Source organism: Arachis stenosperma, chromosome 8 (genome assembly GCF_014773155.1).
Source record: "Arachis stenosperma cultivar V10309 chromosome 8, arast.V10309.gnm1.PFL2, whole genome shotgun sequence".
Lineage (NCBI taxonomy): Eukaryota > Viridiplantae > Streptophyta > Magnoliopsida > Fabales > Fabaceae > Arachis > Arachis stenosperma.
In genome coordinates this window covers 44,062,577-44,078,761 of record NC_080384.1, presented here as the reverse complement: position 1 = coordinate 44,078,761, position 16,185 = coordinate 44,062,577, and the positions used below count along the sequence as shown (strand labels likewise).

The 16,185-nt window shown below is 26.5% G+C and overlaps 1 protein-coding gene across 1 annotated transcript; it reads left to right on the top strand.

Annotated features, from left to right (window-relative positions):
- Positions 1 to 1,862: 1,862 nt before the first annotated feature.
- Positions 1,863 to 12,900, top strand: LOC130946692 (naringenin 8-dimethylallyltransferase 2, chloroplastic-like). Its single transcript, XM_057875530.1, has 13 exons — positions 1,863 to 1,951; positions 4,459 to 4,506; positions 4,936 to 5,216; positions 5,314 to 5,397; positions 6,292 to 6,366; positions 7,197 to 7,280; positions 8,382 to 8,471; positions 10,197 to 10,298; positions 10,876 to 10,971; positions 11,078 to 11,149; positions 11,258 to 11,353; positions 11,881 to 11,985; positions 12,859 to 12,900. Exons 1-13 carry the CDS (start codon positions 1,894 to 1,896, stop codon positions 12,898 to 12,900), a joined length of 1,233 nt encoding a protein of 410 aa, XP_057731513.1. The 5' UTR covers positions 1,863 to 1,893.
- The last annotated feature ends 3,285 nt before the right edge of the window (positions 12,901 to 16,185 follow it).

The window sequence follows — 16,185 nt, the reverse complement described above, 5'->3', positions numbered from 1 at the left end:
AGCTCACAATGACAAACAGACCAAAAAAAAGGAGTACTTGAACAGCCCAACACCTATTTCCTTTTATCATTTTTCAGAACACAACCAAAACTAATTGGTGGGACTCCCTGAAAAACATTAGTATCACAATTGACCTTAAAAATGTCATTGGATAGATGTTTTCACTTAAATATCCACTTATATCTGAATAGATAAACTAGTTGTAATAAAAATTTTTAAGATTAAAACACATATTTTTAGTTAGCATCATTACTTTTTTATTAGACCAAGTTTCATTCGGGTTAAAAATCTCTTGACATCGATACCTTTATATCCACTATATTTCCAATACTATGGTACGTACATATAGCTGGATTAAAATTATATTATCGTTGTATTAATAGGTATTAATGTATCTATTAATCTACTTTTGATTAAATATATGTAATATATGTAAAATTATTAAGTATTTTGAAATTTAAATAAAAATATTGAGTTAACTGTTTATGTATTATTTAAATAGTAAAATATGTTTTTTTATAAATTATACATGATAAAGTAAAACAAAAAATATAAATTATATTAAAACTCTTATTATATTTATATATCAAATTTTTTATGATGTATAAATCTAGAATTTAATTTTTGTTTATTTAAAAAAATAGTATAAATTAAATAAAAAAATTAAAAAAATGATTTAATGACAATTTATAATAGTTAAATTTAGAACAAACAAAATCATAATTGACCATTTCATCGTATTTGAAGTTGTTGACCTTTTCATTGTATTTGAAGAATAAAAAAAAAAAATATTACAACGTTAACTTTCGTGCCCTGCTGATATCTTTGAAATTTTCAAAGAATTGTATATTTATGCATTGATATATAAGACCATTCACTATTCTAAATCTCTCCCCCAGATAAACCACAGAATTAAAAGAAATTATGAACCAAAAGTAGAAGAGCCTGTCTCACTCATTAGTAAATATAGTGATAGAATTAAACATCTTTTTAAGTATGTCCAAAAAGTAGATAGGAACATAAATTAAAATATTTTGTTAGGTCCCACAAAAACATCCCTCCTGAAATAGTTATTAATACAAATAATAAAAACTATATTAGGGACATTTTTATGCACACAACATATTCTACGTATAAATTCTCTTCTTGCATTTTTACACCAAAGATCTTACCTTTTTGAAATAATTAGAGTTACATCTATTTTTTATTTCTATTCAAAAGTTTTTATATATTTTTATATTTATATTTAAGAACAATATTATATGACTAACAAAAATTATTTTTTGGCCAACACTTAATTAACACTCTATATATATCTTAAATACTAAATTCTAAAATTTAAATATTAAATTCTAAATTCTAATAGTATAAAAATAATGTGTTGGCTAAAAATATTGGCTAATAATAATAAAAAGTGCTAGTTCCCTAATATTTTTCTATATTTAAATTTCTTAAATAATAATATATCATAGTTAAACTAAATTACATGTATAATCAAATATAAACAAAAGTATCAAAATATTATATACGTTTGTGATTATTATGAAAAAAATTGAGACTACAAAATATTCTATTGTTTTACTTAAAAATTTAGTTATTTTAATTGTTAATTATTTTTTTTGACAGTGTTAATTATTATTATACTACAAAGATATATAAACACATAAATATATAATAAGATAGTTCAGCGGACTTTTTCTTCTTCGATTTGATATTTAAGTCATTAGGTGATGACTTTTTCATTTAGTTTCTATGCATCGCCGGCAAATCAACCAGCTAGTTCCTGTCTTTATCTGTACGATTCTTTATAAATAGTTACAACAATGGACAAATGAAGATCATGTCTCTCTTAAATTGTGTTACTTTCTGAGGATTTTGCTGATTCAGTAAATAATGGCTTTTGGGCTTCTAGGCTCAATTTCTTGTTCTTCTTCAATCACCATTATCCCCGGTATTGCGTCTTTCTTCTTTCGTACTAATTATTATTGTTTTATTTTTTTATTTTGTTTTTAATATTAGTATTTATTTTAATATTTTTTTTAAATGAGTGAACTAATAGACAGTAATTACTTATTAATATAAGATAAAGTATTATTTTAGTCTTTAATATTTAGGCCAAATTTTAATTTGGTCATTAACGTTTCAAATGTCTTATTTTAAAAATAGCAAACAGATTTAATGTTGTTCTACAGTTAAACTTGGTACGAACAATTAGCATATTTAAGAATTAATATAACGTTCGATTTCAGTACGTAAGTAAAACTCACCCATTAATTATCACTAATGAAAAAATATATTGGTTAATTATTGAGTTAAATTTAATAGTAGAGGACAACATTATGAATACATTTAAAAAGTTAGACACTAAATTAAAATTTAAGCCAAACATTAAAGATCAAAATAATACTTTATTCATTTATATATTAAAAGCAATGTTACATGATTAATACAATTTATCATTTTTTACCAATAATAAACTCAAAAATTAAATTTTAAATTCTAAATTTTAAATCTTAAATTCTAACAGTATAAAAATAAATTGTTTTTTTAAATATTAATTAATATTAATAAAAAGTATTAATTTTTTATTTTTTTTATATATTATAATAAACATAAATTCAATATCTAAAAGATCGAATTATTCTTTTTCTTTACTTCTGTTTTTTTTATAAGTAATATGAGATATTTACAATATAATATACTACCAAAGGAGAAAAAAAATACAAAAATCATACATATATATATTTCACCCACAAATTAAAACGACCACTCCATCACACCCACAGGCACCACTAGATAAGGAATTTTAGATATTTGAGAAGAAAAAAGACGAACTCATAAATCAATGGCTGGAAAAAAACGTAAACATACATAGATATATAAGGGTGATTACTGCAACACATCTCAGATATATTGAAACTTGAAAGAATACGAATTAAAAATAAAAACCGCCACCTTTGTAACAAGTAGCTTTTGAGCTATATATGGCTTTTCAAAATCGTTTATACATACAGTTGTAACCCATTTAAATGGACCATATAGGCAGCATATTTTCCCTCCTATCTTAAATATATTTTTTAAAAAAGTAACCCTGTATTTACTTAACAAACAATTTATAATTGTACTTTCTATAGTCTTTAATAGTATTGTTAGAGATATAATCATTCATGTCACTCTTATTTAGGGGTGTGCATGGCCCGGCCCGACCCGAAGACCCGATCCGCCCCCGAACACTTTAGGGGCTAATTTAGTGTGATCTCATCGGGTTTAGGGTCGGGTAAGGGTCTCAAAGATAGACCCAGTCATTATTTCGGGTCGGGTTCGGACCATAGCTCGGGTCACCCGAACTCGGCCCGATGACCCGACCATCATACACAATTGATGGCTATTCTTATGTGGAATTTAAATATTGTAAACCTTAATATTTTGTGTTATTAGTCATTTATAAGATTATAAGTTAATGTTTTATGTTTAAAATGCATAAGACTTTACACTAATGCATAATATTGTGTTATTTGTATTGATTTAAATATTTGGTGTTAGACAATATTAGTATTGATTATGGTTATGCTTTAATTTTAGAGAAGGGTTGGTTCTTGTTATATATTTTTTAAGTGAATTTTACTATGTGAATTGTGAAATAAAGGTTGGAGATTAGGTGATTTTTACATGCTAAAGACCCGGTTTTCACTCGGCCCGAATGTGCGTAGATTTTATCGGGTCTAGGATCGGGTTAGGGTCCAAACATTAGGTCTGGTCTATATTTCGAGCCGGGTCTGGATTAAGCCAAACCCGATGTGGCCCGACTCATGTACACCCCTACTCCTATCAGTTTAATTTTTTTAAAAAAATTGTATCATAATATGGTATCAGAGTTTATATTACAAAAATTAGAGTTTGATCCTTAATGAACAAAAAAAACACAAGACAAATAAAAAGAGAAAAGAAAGTAAAAAAAAAAATTGAGCAAATCCAAAAAATGTCATTACAGAGAGTGTGTTAGAAATATAAGTATTCATGTTATCTGCTTTTATCAACTTAAATTTTTAGGAGAAGTAGTATCACGAGAAAGATATTTTAATAAATTTTAAATATATATATTTTTAAAAATTAATTCTCCATTCAATTTATTTTAATTTCTATATTTATGATTATTTGAACAGTTATAACATAAAAGACAGAATAAAAAAATGTTTGTTAAATATCTATCTCATTTAGAGATAGGAATGAAATAATGTAGTTAAACGCACAATTTAAAAAAAATTATTGATGATAAAAAAATTAATAAAATATAAAATTACAATTTTATTTTAAATATTTAAAATAAAATTAAATCAACAATTGTTAGTAATTTTAAACAATTTTAAAATATTGAAAAATATACTATAGTAATGTATGTATATATTCTTTTATTATTATTATTTTTTATAACAAGAGGTGACATACTGACATTGATAGGTGGTCATTGCCGGAAGAATAAAAAGTACGTTGACCATTCCTACTCAAGTAAGTCACAGATTTCATTCTCTCTGTCTCTCTCTTTCTCTCTCCGCTGACATTTTCAATTTTTGACCTAACTAGATGGTATTAATAGTTCACGATATGTTGATATCTATTATTTCAAATTTTTTATTTAATATATATTTACTTTTTTATATTACAAATAGAATATTTATTGAGTCAATTGTCTTTTGGTTTTATCTTTCAGACAATTGTAAACTTATTATATAACATAACAGTAATAACACTCTAATTTAGTTGTAAAATTTTATAATCAATTCTCAATTTTATTCTTTATTTACTCTATAAATAAAAATAATAGATATTATTAAAAAATAAGTAAAATTTTTACCTTATGTATATTTTGATATGAGTTTTGAATGTCTCAATAGATAAAAACTTATAATGTTTTAATTATGAAATTTGGTTTTCCAGGATATTATGTACCAAGATGTTCATGGAACAAGAATGGAAAATCATTAACAGAAAATCGTATCATGAAGACATCTTTGGAGAATAATTGGACCAACCATTACAAAGGCGTTGAACAAAAATCTACATTTGATAAATATAAGAGACAAATAATAAATGCAGTCACTACAGAATCATATGAACATGAACCACAAGCTCATAATTCAAAAATTATTATTGAATCTATCATGCACGGCTTGGATACTTTTCGCAAATTTAGCAGATTCTACGCATTCATGAGCCAAGTTAGTTTCTTTCATTTCTAAATTATATTAAATCTTGAAAAATGTTGTACTCATCAATGATCAATTGCTGTAAAAATCTTTTGGATCTTTTGTGCAGGTGGCAGGTTCACTTTTTTCTTCACTCCTTGCTGTGGATAATGTATCACAATTATATCCAACATTTTTTAATGGCTATTTACAGGTTCGCTCCAATTTATATGTCAAGAAACATAGAAAGGAACATTTATACTGTAATGTCCTGCTTATATCATTTTTAAAATGACAATAACATTGTACGAACTAAACAAAAATGAGTTAATGCTCATGAGATTAGTCCCTAAAGTTACACTTACATTTCAATATGAATTCTAAAGTTTTACACTTATATTCCAATATAAATTCTAAAGTTTAAATTTACTTAATTTGGTTCTCCAATTTAACATTTGTGACCGACATTAGTGTCTAACTTTATTTTTATCATGGAACTATTAAAAGTGTGTTGAGATGGATTGACGGTTATTCCGTTAAACTTTTTAATGGCTATCAAAAGTTACAATTAAAATCTTTTCATTTCAATTTGCATCTTAGGAAACATTTAGAATCCTAATCCTAATTTCATTTAAGAATTTTAAAACTTTTTAAAGAACAAATTGAGATAAAAAATTTTAATTGTCATGTTAAATAGTAATTAAAAAATCTAGTGTAATAACTATTTTAGTATGTCATTAACGGTTTTGTGATGAAAATAGGATTAGAAACTAATAAAATAAGTTACAGGTACTAAATTAAAAAATTTAATTGAATAAATTAAAATTTTGAATATTACAATAAAATGACAGTGTAACTTCAAAAACCAATTTAAATATTATCTCAAAAGAAATAAATGAGTTTAAATCATAGCAGCACATCTCTTGACATTAAGTTTTGTATCACATTTTTCACTATATATATACCCTACATACAATACAAAGTCCAAGCTGAAAAATGTGGTGACTATGTATACTCAACATTAGTTGTAGTTGTTGTTGTTAGTGTGTGTGAGAGAGAGAGAATGTGTTCCTAATGGAGAGCTTTTTTCCCTGCTATTTCATTTCAGTATATTGTACCTCACTTCTTCATGCATCTCTATCTTGTTGGATTGAATCAATTAGCTGATCTTGAAATAGACAAGGTATGTATTTCTAATTTTCTATTTAGATACACTAATTATATAGGCAAATGCATGTGCTTGATAACTAAGCTTTTGTTTAAAGGCTAAGGATTCTTTGGACCAGCCCGGTTTAAGACCACGATCATTAATCAAGAATCAAAATCCTCTAAAGCGAGATGGTTAATAAAGTGATAAAATGAAAATTTATTTTTAAATTAAGATAGTAAAATTTTCATATAATATATATAATACAAGTTACAAATTTAATAATTAATTAATTGCTCACTTTATTACTTTACTGATTTATTTATTTTAAAAGATCTAAATTTATTAGTTAAATATTCAACTCATGAACCATTAAATTTAGTATTGATAAATAACTATATAGTTTCATATTCGATATATAGAGAAAGTAAACGTACAACATTTTATCAGAAATGTTTGGTAATCAAAGAAAATCAGCCAAAAACAACTATAACTTGCCTTATTTAGCATTCATTAATTGTTGCGACAATTAATGAATGCTAAATAACAATTAATGAATGCTAAATAAGGCAAGTTCTTGCTTTTTTTTATTTACCTAACATTACATTTTATCGTAAAATTTATACAAATTTATAACGGTACGGTCAAGTGATTTTATACAAAAGATAACTGAGGTGAGCAAACATAAGCCGTTATTAGTAAGAGGAATTAAAAGTTACCCTCATCAAGTGTTGTAGCATTAATTCATTAGAATTTACTCAATTCAGAAACAAGCATCGATCGTTTATAGTTATAGCTTCCTGCGTTTACTTGTTTGTGTTATTTTTCTAACCATGGTGCTTCGTATTTTTTAATTGTTATTGTAGATTAATAAGCCATATCTTCCTTTAGCATCTGGAGAATTTTCTTTCACAAATGGAATTATAGTTGTGGCATCATTTCTATTTCTGGTATGTTATATACAGAATCATATAAATACTTTTGCCAAATTGATTGCTTTAAGTTTATTTTAATTTCAGTTGTTATTAATTAGGATGCGACTTTCTTTATTCATTTATTTTCTTTCTGTATTTTATTAAATTAATTAGAAGAACATTTTGACAAAAATAAAAACTATATTGTAAACCAAAAAAAAAAAAAACTATATAATTAGGTCCGACAAAAGAGAGTTGATGAATAATCAACCAAGATTTGTAATGCGAGAAGCATTGCTGAGATGAAGAAACTCAGCTTGAGTTCTTGAAGGAGAAAGAAAGTAAGAGTGTGAATGAATTAAAACAGAAATTGTGTTGAATAAATGTGTTATAATGAGTTGCACTTCAGCCATTAATTTTTTTTTTTGGGTATTAAATCGAGGTGCTATTAAAATGTAAAATTGCATAACATGGTTTGACATGGACCAAACCTACATACGTGCCAATAAAGAATGAGAGATTTGGGCCAAAAGATAAATAAACCCACTTCAGAAACCTGCAAAAACATGTTCAAAACAAAAGTTGTTGGAATAAATAAGAGTTACCAAAGTTACAAAAAAATTACACACAGCATTGGTTTACTGGTGAAATTTCTCGTTTTGTAACAGGTATATTCGGATTTGAGATTTGGCTGAGATCAGATAGTAAATGAATAATTTCTAAAGTTAAAAGCTGTCCAACTCACCTAATAATTTACGAAATTTCACTTGATACTAATAATTATCACCCACCTACAAAAATATTCAAGTCATTATATACTGAAGAGGAGTATGACTAGAAAGAAAAAAAAATGCTTACATAAATTTGATAGCTGACAAGCATGTGCCTTATGATGATACAATTGAGAAATGTTACATACCATTATAATTTATTATTTTTTATCAGCAACTAGTCAATAATATTTAAAAATATTTACTAAAAATATAGTGTTAAACTGTTAAGCTAAAAGTGTTGGACTATTAACTAAAAGTATTGATGAATATAAATTAAAATTGGTAATCCTCAATGTTTTTTTCTTATTATATCTTTATAACAAGGTTGGCACACATGCTCTTATTAATTATGTTTATTGTACAGAGCTTTGGAGTTGCTTGGATGATAGGATCAAAACCATCGCTTTGGGCTCTTCTTCTCACTTTTGTGCTAATGACAGGTTATTCCGTTAATGTGAGTTGATTTTAATATTGCTTTTGAACACATGCAGTTTTGTCTTTGCAGTGCATTGTATGACATTAATTCGTTGTGATCATTCAAAAATTTTGTAAATCAATTAAAAATTTTTGTTTATCAATATCCTCAAAAAATTGATTGAAATTATTACAAAAGTTTCACGATTAGTATGGATAAAGTCTTTTAGTATTCGCGCGTGTCAAACCAGTGCGGTTGGGATGCATGACTCCCGCACGCCCACGGTGGACCAGCGGTGTGCTGGATCACTGCAGGAGACGTCTTGCAGAAAGAAATAAAAAAAACTTCGGCTTATACGCCTGCAATCTCTTCAAAGGCACGCTTTCAGGTTATACCTGTTGTGACTGTGAAACATGAATATTTCATTGAGTTATTGTACACTTTGGATATGATATTTATTCGATATATTTGTCTAGTTGTGTTTTAATAAAAAATATTTTTTTAGATATATTTAAACACACTTAAATATTATTATATGTCAATATGTTCAATCTTATTTTTAATATATATTTTTAAAATAAATTTTTAAAAAATATTATTTTTATATATATACGTGTTTTCGTATCTTATAAAATTTTAAAATTTGTGTGTTAATATTTTCTGTATCGTATCATGTTCTGTGTCCATGCATGGAATATACAATTATTAAAAGGAATGAAATTTATATATAATTTAATTAATATGAAATATTATTTTTATTCCTCAATAATAGAGAAACTGAGAAAGGATTGGCACAACGTGCCTACATGCAAGAAACCTATAGCATTGGTAAACAAACACAACTCCTCAAACATAGAAACAAATGACTCCACAACAACTAGGAAAAGAGATCATTATCATCAATTAGGCCCACTTAACTAAACTGATATCAGACTTTATCTATCCAATGTTATTCAATATATTATTATGCGGCCCACAAATGTCCCCTCTCTAATATAATCATTTTTGGGAGTGCTACAGCCACTCTCATTTAGTAAATATCTTCACTTATTTTTTGTTATATACTTATTGTAATAGCAGTAATGATAAGAAGATAATAATTTAAAATAATTTTATTTATTTTAATATTTATAATTTTATGTTTTTAATATGCATAGTTATATAGTTTTATATTTAATATTATTCAATTATTCTAACCGTAATAAAAAATATAAAATAAAATAATTTTAGACAACTTTGAGTTTAATTTTTATTGTGTTAAATATTTTTGTTATTATAATTTGTTATTGTTATGAAATTACACTTTCTCTTAAACAAATTTTTTTTGAGTTTATTTGATTTTTATATAAATATTTTTTTATTTGTGTTATGCTATTATTTATTTTATGTTATTTTTTATTTTATTTGTTTTATATTATAAAATTATTTTTTTCAAAAACTTAAACTAATAGAAAGAGTCGAATAAATAATACGAATAATTATATTTCTAACCGTTATGAAATATATGCACACAAGTTGTTTATGTAACGAAAATTTATTAAGATGCAACTTTTTTTTTGTTACATATTATTAAGATGCAACTTGTCTTATGATGATAATAGATTTCTCCCTGAATATGAAGTTAATTTACTTAGAGCATTTTTTAATAATACTTTTATATTGAAATGGTGGCTGGATGATATTTAATTTTCTTTCATAACGGTGGCTACATATTGTTCATAATATTTATATAATTAATTGTTATTTTTAAACCTACCTTTGCAGTTACCTTTTCTAAGATGGAAGAAATCTACAACACTTACTGTAATGATTCATTCAATTGGGATGACGATATCTTTTAATATTGCAGCTTTTATGCACATGAAGGTATTTATCCATTCTAAACTTTACTCTTTCCAAGAATATTATATTGTTGTAGATGTTCATGCATTAGTCTTTAGAAAAAGTCTAAGAAATTAACTATATTATAAGTCAACCCTTTTTTATTTCTGATTTTGAAATACAAAAGTTAGAGTAGTGAGTGATTTGTTCACATAAACAAAAGAAAACACTTTTGTATAAGGAGATATATTAAAATACTACAAAAATTTTAACAAATTGCTGTGAAAAGTGATATTTAGTGGCGGTTAGTGCGACGTTAATAACTACACTGCTAAGTTTGTAGCATTTAGCGGTGGTTCGAACTAAACCGTTATTATTTTATTTTATTTAGTGATGATTTTCTTTAACTATTGTAAAATTACATAGCTCTTATACCTAATTTATATATTATTTCATGTTAAAAAATCAATCGAATATAACCTGAATAACTTCACATGCAAATTCTTTATAATTATTTACGTGTTTTCTCCTATATATCAACTTAATTTTTTAGAAGAAATATTATTATGATAGTGTAATATATTTTTGGATTCTAATTCATTCCATGATATCTATTGTCCAGACCTTTGTACTCAATAAGGCAACTACTTACCCAAGATCCCTATTTTTTGCTACTGTTGTGATGCCAATTTTTTATGCGGTTGTAGCAATGGCAAAGGTAAAACTTCTGTCTTGGTTCTTAAGAAGAATATTCATTTTTTATATTATTTATTGGTTGAATGTGTTCAGTTAACTGATGTAACATTATTTGGTGAAACAAATAGGATATGCCGGACATTGAAGGAGACAAAGCAGCAGGAATCAAAACTTTAGCAATTCGATTAGGTTCTAAGCGGGTAATTTTTTTTTCTTCCCCTCGTACGTGCAATATATTATAATTAGTTTGTGATATATAATATATAATATATTAATGTTCACACTTCACTTTGTTAATACTTTGTTAGGTATTTTGGTTTTGTGTTTCACTTCTTGAAATTGCTTATGGAGCTGCTATTCTAATTGGAGCATCATCTCCATTCCTATGGAGCAAATTTTTTTCGGTAATTTTTTTTATACTTTATGGAATATGATTTATAAATATTATTCATTTTTTTATGAAACACTTATACTAAAAGTTTAGACGGATAGATAGGAATATGTGAATTATATAAATAATTATTTATCTAAGACGTTCCCTCAATTGTAAGAGCCTCTTTTATACTAGAATTTTTTCTATTTAAGAAATAATATGAATTAAAATTTAGAACTTTTGATTATAGAAATCCTGGTATATATCATAAAGTACTTACTCCAAAAATCAAAACTGCTAAGTAAAACCATACAATAATTATATAAATAATCATTTAATAATAAAAAATTAGGATAAACCGGATTTATCCCTAAAATTTACGCTACATCCACTTTAGCCCCTAACATGCAAAAATATGCAAATCAACCATTTAAACCTTTTCTAAGTGTGCAAATTAGGTAGTTACACTTAGCTTATTACCATATAAGTAGTGAAAGTGAAGTTATTTGATCATTTTTTATCCATGTCTTAACTTTGTTCTATCATTCAATTTGGTAGGTTTCCACGCATGCTATCATGGCTTTGATTCTTTGGAATCGTGCTCACTCTGTAGATTTATCAAGCAATATTTCCTTGCAATCCTTTTACATGTTTATATTTAAGGTAACTATAGCCTTATAAACAAAAGAATTTAATTCTATAAATTTTGAATTTTTATTAAAAAAGTAAATATGATCTTTTATTTTTAAATAAAATTTTTAATATTTTTTTAGTTCTATTTATGAAATAAATAGTGAGAGATCACACTTTATTTTTTAAAATAAAATTTAAAATTTAGAGGATTCAAAATCCTAAATAAAATGATGCATTGTTTTTATTGAACATACATTTTACTTCATAGAGAACTTCATATAATAAGTTGATGTGTACCATGTTATTACATGCATGTAGAAACAAAAAATGAAACTAGCCTTATAAGAATATTACGTATTAAAATACAGATTGACCATATATTTCTATTTATAATCAAACTTTATAAATAATATAATAAAAATAATATAATTAAATTTTATAAATAATATAATTAAAATAGATTTATATTTATAATCAAAATACGAATAAAATGTTATTTTTTGTGTATATGAAAAGTTTAATATACTATTGTAAAAAACATCATCATTTTGATGGTTAATCATTTTGTTAAAAAAGAGAGAAACAACATATATAAATATACACAGATATAATGCTGTGGATGATTTTTAATGTTCGGAGAGTATTTTTGAAATTCAGTAGCTTTTGTCCTTAAGTTTTTTTAGGGATACACAAAAAAATTCATTTGTGTTTATTTCAAATAAAGTAGTTAACTCTAGATCCAACTTGAAAAAAAAAAATATTACTACAAAGAAATAAGGAAACTAACAGAAGTAGTGTTAGTTACCTTGTATGAGTACTCAATCAATTCAGTTTCACTTACAGTTTATAGATGCCCAAGTTATTATTATGCTTGTCAAATAATTACTTTTTATTTTTTTGCAGCTCATTTATCTGGAAAACATCCTTACACTTTTCGTTAGATGAAGATGAAATATAAATGTTGTTTAATAGATGAAGTGTATACCAATAATTTCAATTGAATGCCTATATGTACCAATGATTATATATATAAAAATTATGATTTAAATTTTGGTGATACAGTTATTCCCTTTTTTAATTTTTAATATTGGGAGAAGCATGGTATATAACAAATTTATGGGAGTGCATGAAACTTTACCGACGTGTGACGGCTGTGATCAAGTAATCGGACGGTCCGATTTGAAAATGGTAATCGGACAGTCCGATTTAAGGCTCGGCAGGTACATAAATCGGACCATCCGATTTGTACATGCACCCCGGCATCCCCAAGCTACGCATTAGCTATGCAACCACCCCATCTCCTCTGCTTGTATATACCGAAATCTCCCTTCCCTTTTACCCCTCTCACTTTTGTTTCAACATTTTCCAACCCCACCATCTCCAACCTCCATTGATCATAAAATCTAAGGTTTGAAAAAAAATAAATTTTGGACCATCAGCTTTTAACAATGCCAAGGAAAAGGAGAGTAAAAGACGTCAATCGTTCGAAACTCCACATTATCAATTATTTTGATCATCTTAATTATGTAAGTTTTTTTTTTAAATAATTTAATTTAATTAAAATAATAGTAGTAATGTTAGAAATTAATGGTGATAATATTAGTTAGAAATTAGCAGTGATAAAATATAGTGATAATGTTAGAAATTTACTAATGTTTAAATATTTTGATTTAATTAAGATAATATACAGTGATAATGTTAAAGATTAGTAATAATATAACAAATTATAGTGATTATGTTAGAAATTAGTGTGATAATATTAATTTATATTAAGATTATGGATGTATGATAATAAATTAATTGTGATCAATTATTTTGTGGTATATATTTTTATTAAAATGTGTAGGTATGAATGATAATTAAATAATTAATATTATTTGTTATTAATTGCAGTAATTAGGATTATACGTGTAATATAAATTAAATAATATAAAATGTTATTAATATAGTAATAATTTTTATTAAGATTATAGGTTGATAATTAATAAATTGAGTAGTATTAATTGTTAGTAATAAATTAATGGTAGTAATAATTTTTATTAAGGTATGACAATAAATAATTATTATGAGTATAACATAGGAGATATATCAAAATTATTGAACTAATTATTTTTCTTATGAGTGTAATAATAGATATTCAATAAAAGATTAATAATTTATTATTTTGTGTTGTTAGAGTAGAATAGATCATAGTTCCCTCAGATTATTATTTGTTATGTTAGAAGTATAAATATTAAAATAGTTTTTAATATAATAATTGTTAAAAATGACATAATTAATGTATTATTATTATTATTATTATTATTATTATTATTATTATTATATAAATTTAATTTGTTAATTAAAGAAGGTTATATTTGTTTAATGTGGACTATGGCTATGCTTTATAGGGTTTATAGATGTTGCAATGTGACCACTACATGCCGCCGGATTGGTACAGTCCAATAGTGGAGGGGTATTTATGGGACACCGAATTTTATCATGTTTCACAGATTGGAGTTGTCCAATGTCAGTCGGCATTGGTTAATGCTCTGATCAAGAGATGACGCCCTGAGACTCGCACATTCCATTTTTCGGTTGATGAGTGTGCTGTGATGCTTGTAACACCCTAAGTTAATATTCTACCTTTAAAGGCCTTTAAGTAGGGTGTCACACTTAATATGAAAAAACAAATAACTAAATCGTTAGGTAAGAAGAGAAGGAAAACGCGCGCAAAACTTTGGGTGGAAATCGAGTAGTACTAAAAGGATGAAATTGAACAAAACTCAGAGGTTCAAGCAAACATAAAAGAATTCCCATGAATACGGTCCTAAAGGGGATAGTGCTTAAAAGTAACTATGACGAAAAAGAAACTAATGCATCCTAACTAATTTCATCGAAGAAACTTCCATCCTTGTGTCATGTCCTATCCTTGGCCCGAACCCTTCAGTTCTTCACAAATCGAGGTACTAGCAATCTTTCTCCAACACTTTTTCGCGCAATGAAGATCCAATTCCGTTGTGCCATGTTCCTCTGGAGATAGTATGGGAAAAAAAAGAAAGGGAGTGAGAACCTAGCGTCTCAGTAGGAGTGCTATGCAACACCTCCATATCCATCTCCAGCCCACGTGCGGGATTTTTGAAATTGAGGCGTATGATATGGCATGTAATATGCATCTTTCTTGTAGAACATGTGTGCAAGAAGAGAAAGCATACAGGAAAAATAGAAGGATAACATCCTAAGTAGCATCAACATAATCACACATACATCTGAAAAGAAATTAAAAATCAAACTTTCATTCATGCTTTCTTCTTTCTTAACTTTTAACTTTTATGGAAGGTATTGAGCTCAAACCGGTATAAATGAGAGTCCCCTTTCCTTACCGAAGGTTCTTATCTCGAATGTCTTGGCGATCACCTTCCCTTACCGAAAGATCATCTCGATCGATCACCCTCCCTTACCGAGGGATCATCTCGATATCTTGTCTTTGGGGGTCACCTTCCCTTACCGAAGGATCATTCCCTCAGTTCAATTTACAATCAAGGTTATTTAGACATACACAAGAAAAGAGTTATATCAACAAAGATATCTTATTATATAAAATTGATGGGCGTTCCCTTCCCTTACCGAAGGTTCCCAAAGGTTTGCCGATCACCTTTCCTTACCGAAGGATCATCTCGATTCGATCACCTTCCCTTACCGAAGGATCATCTCGATTATCTTATCTTTGGGGGTCACCTTCCCTTACCGAAGGATCATTCCCTCAGTTCTTTAACAAGTAGGGTTATTTAGGCATATACAAGAATAGATCATGCAAGAGGAGAGATATATACCATGATAAAATGAGCACGTTGAATAAGACTTTATAAGAAAGTAGGTACTCTCGTCCCTAGAGGGGTATTAATAATATAAAATAAATGTACATTATGGAAAAATAGGATATTTTAAATAGTTGAATAAAATATTAATAAGAGAGCATGTACTCTTTAACTCAAGAAAATATTAATGTTAATCTAATGGTATAAAAGTCAATATAATTTCATGTAATAAAATAGGGGATATTAATTAGTTAAAATAAAATAATTATAAAGAAACATGTACTCTTGATCCTAAGAAGATATTAATGATATAATGTATAAAATATAATTTAAGTGCATGTAGTAAGAAAGAGGGTATTTGAAATACTTGGATTAGATATTATAAGAAGCATGTACCCTTGATCTTTAAATTAAATGAGAAATAATAACATAA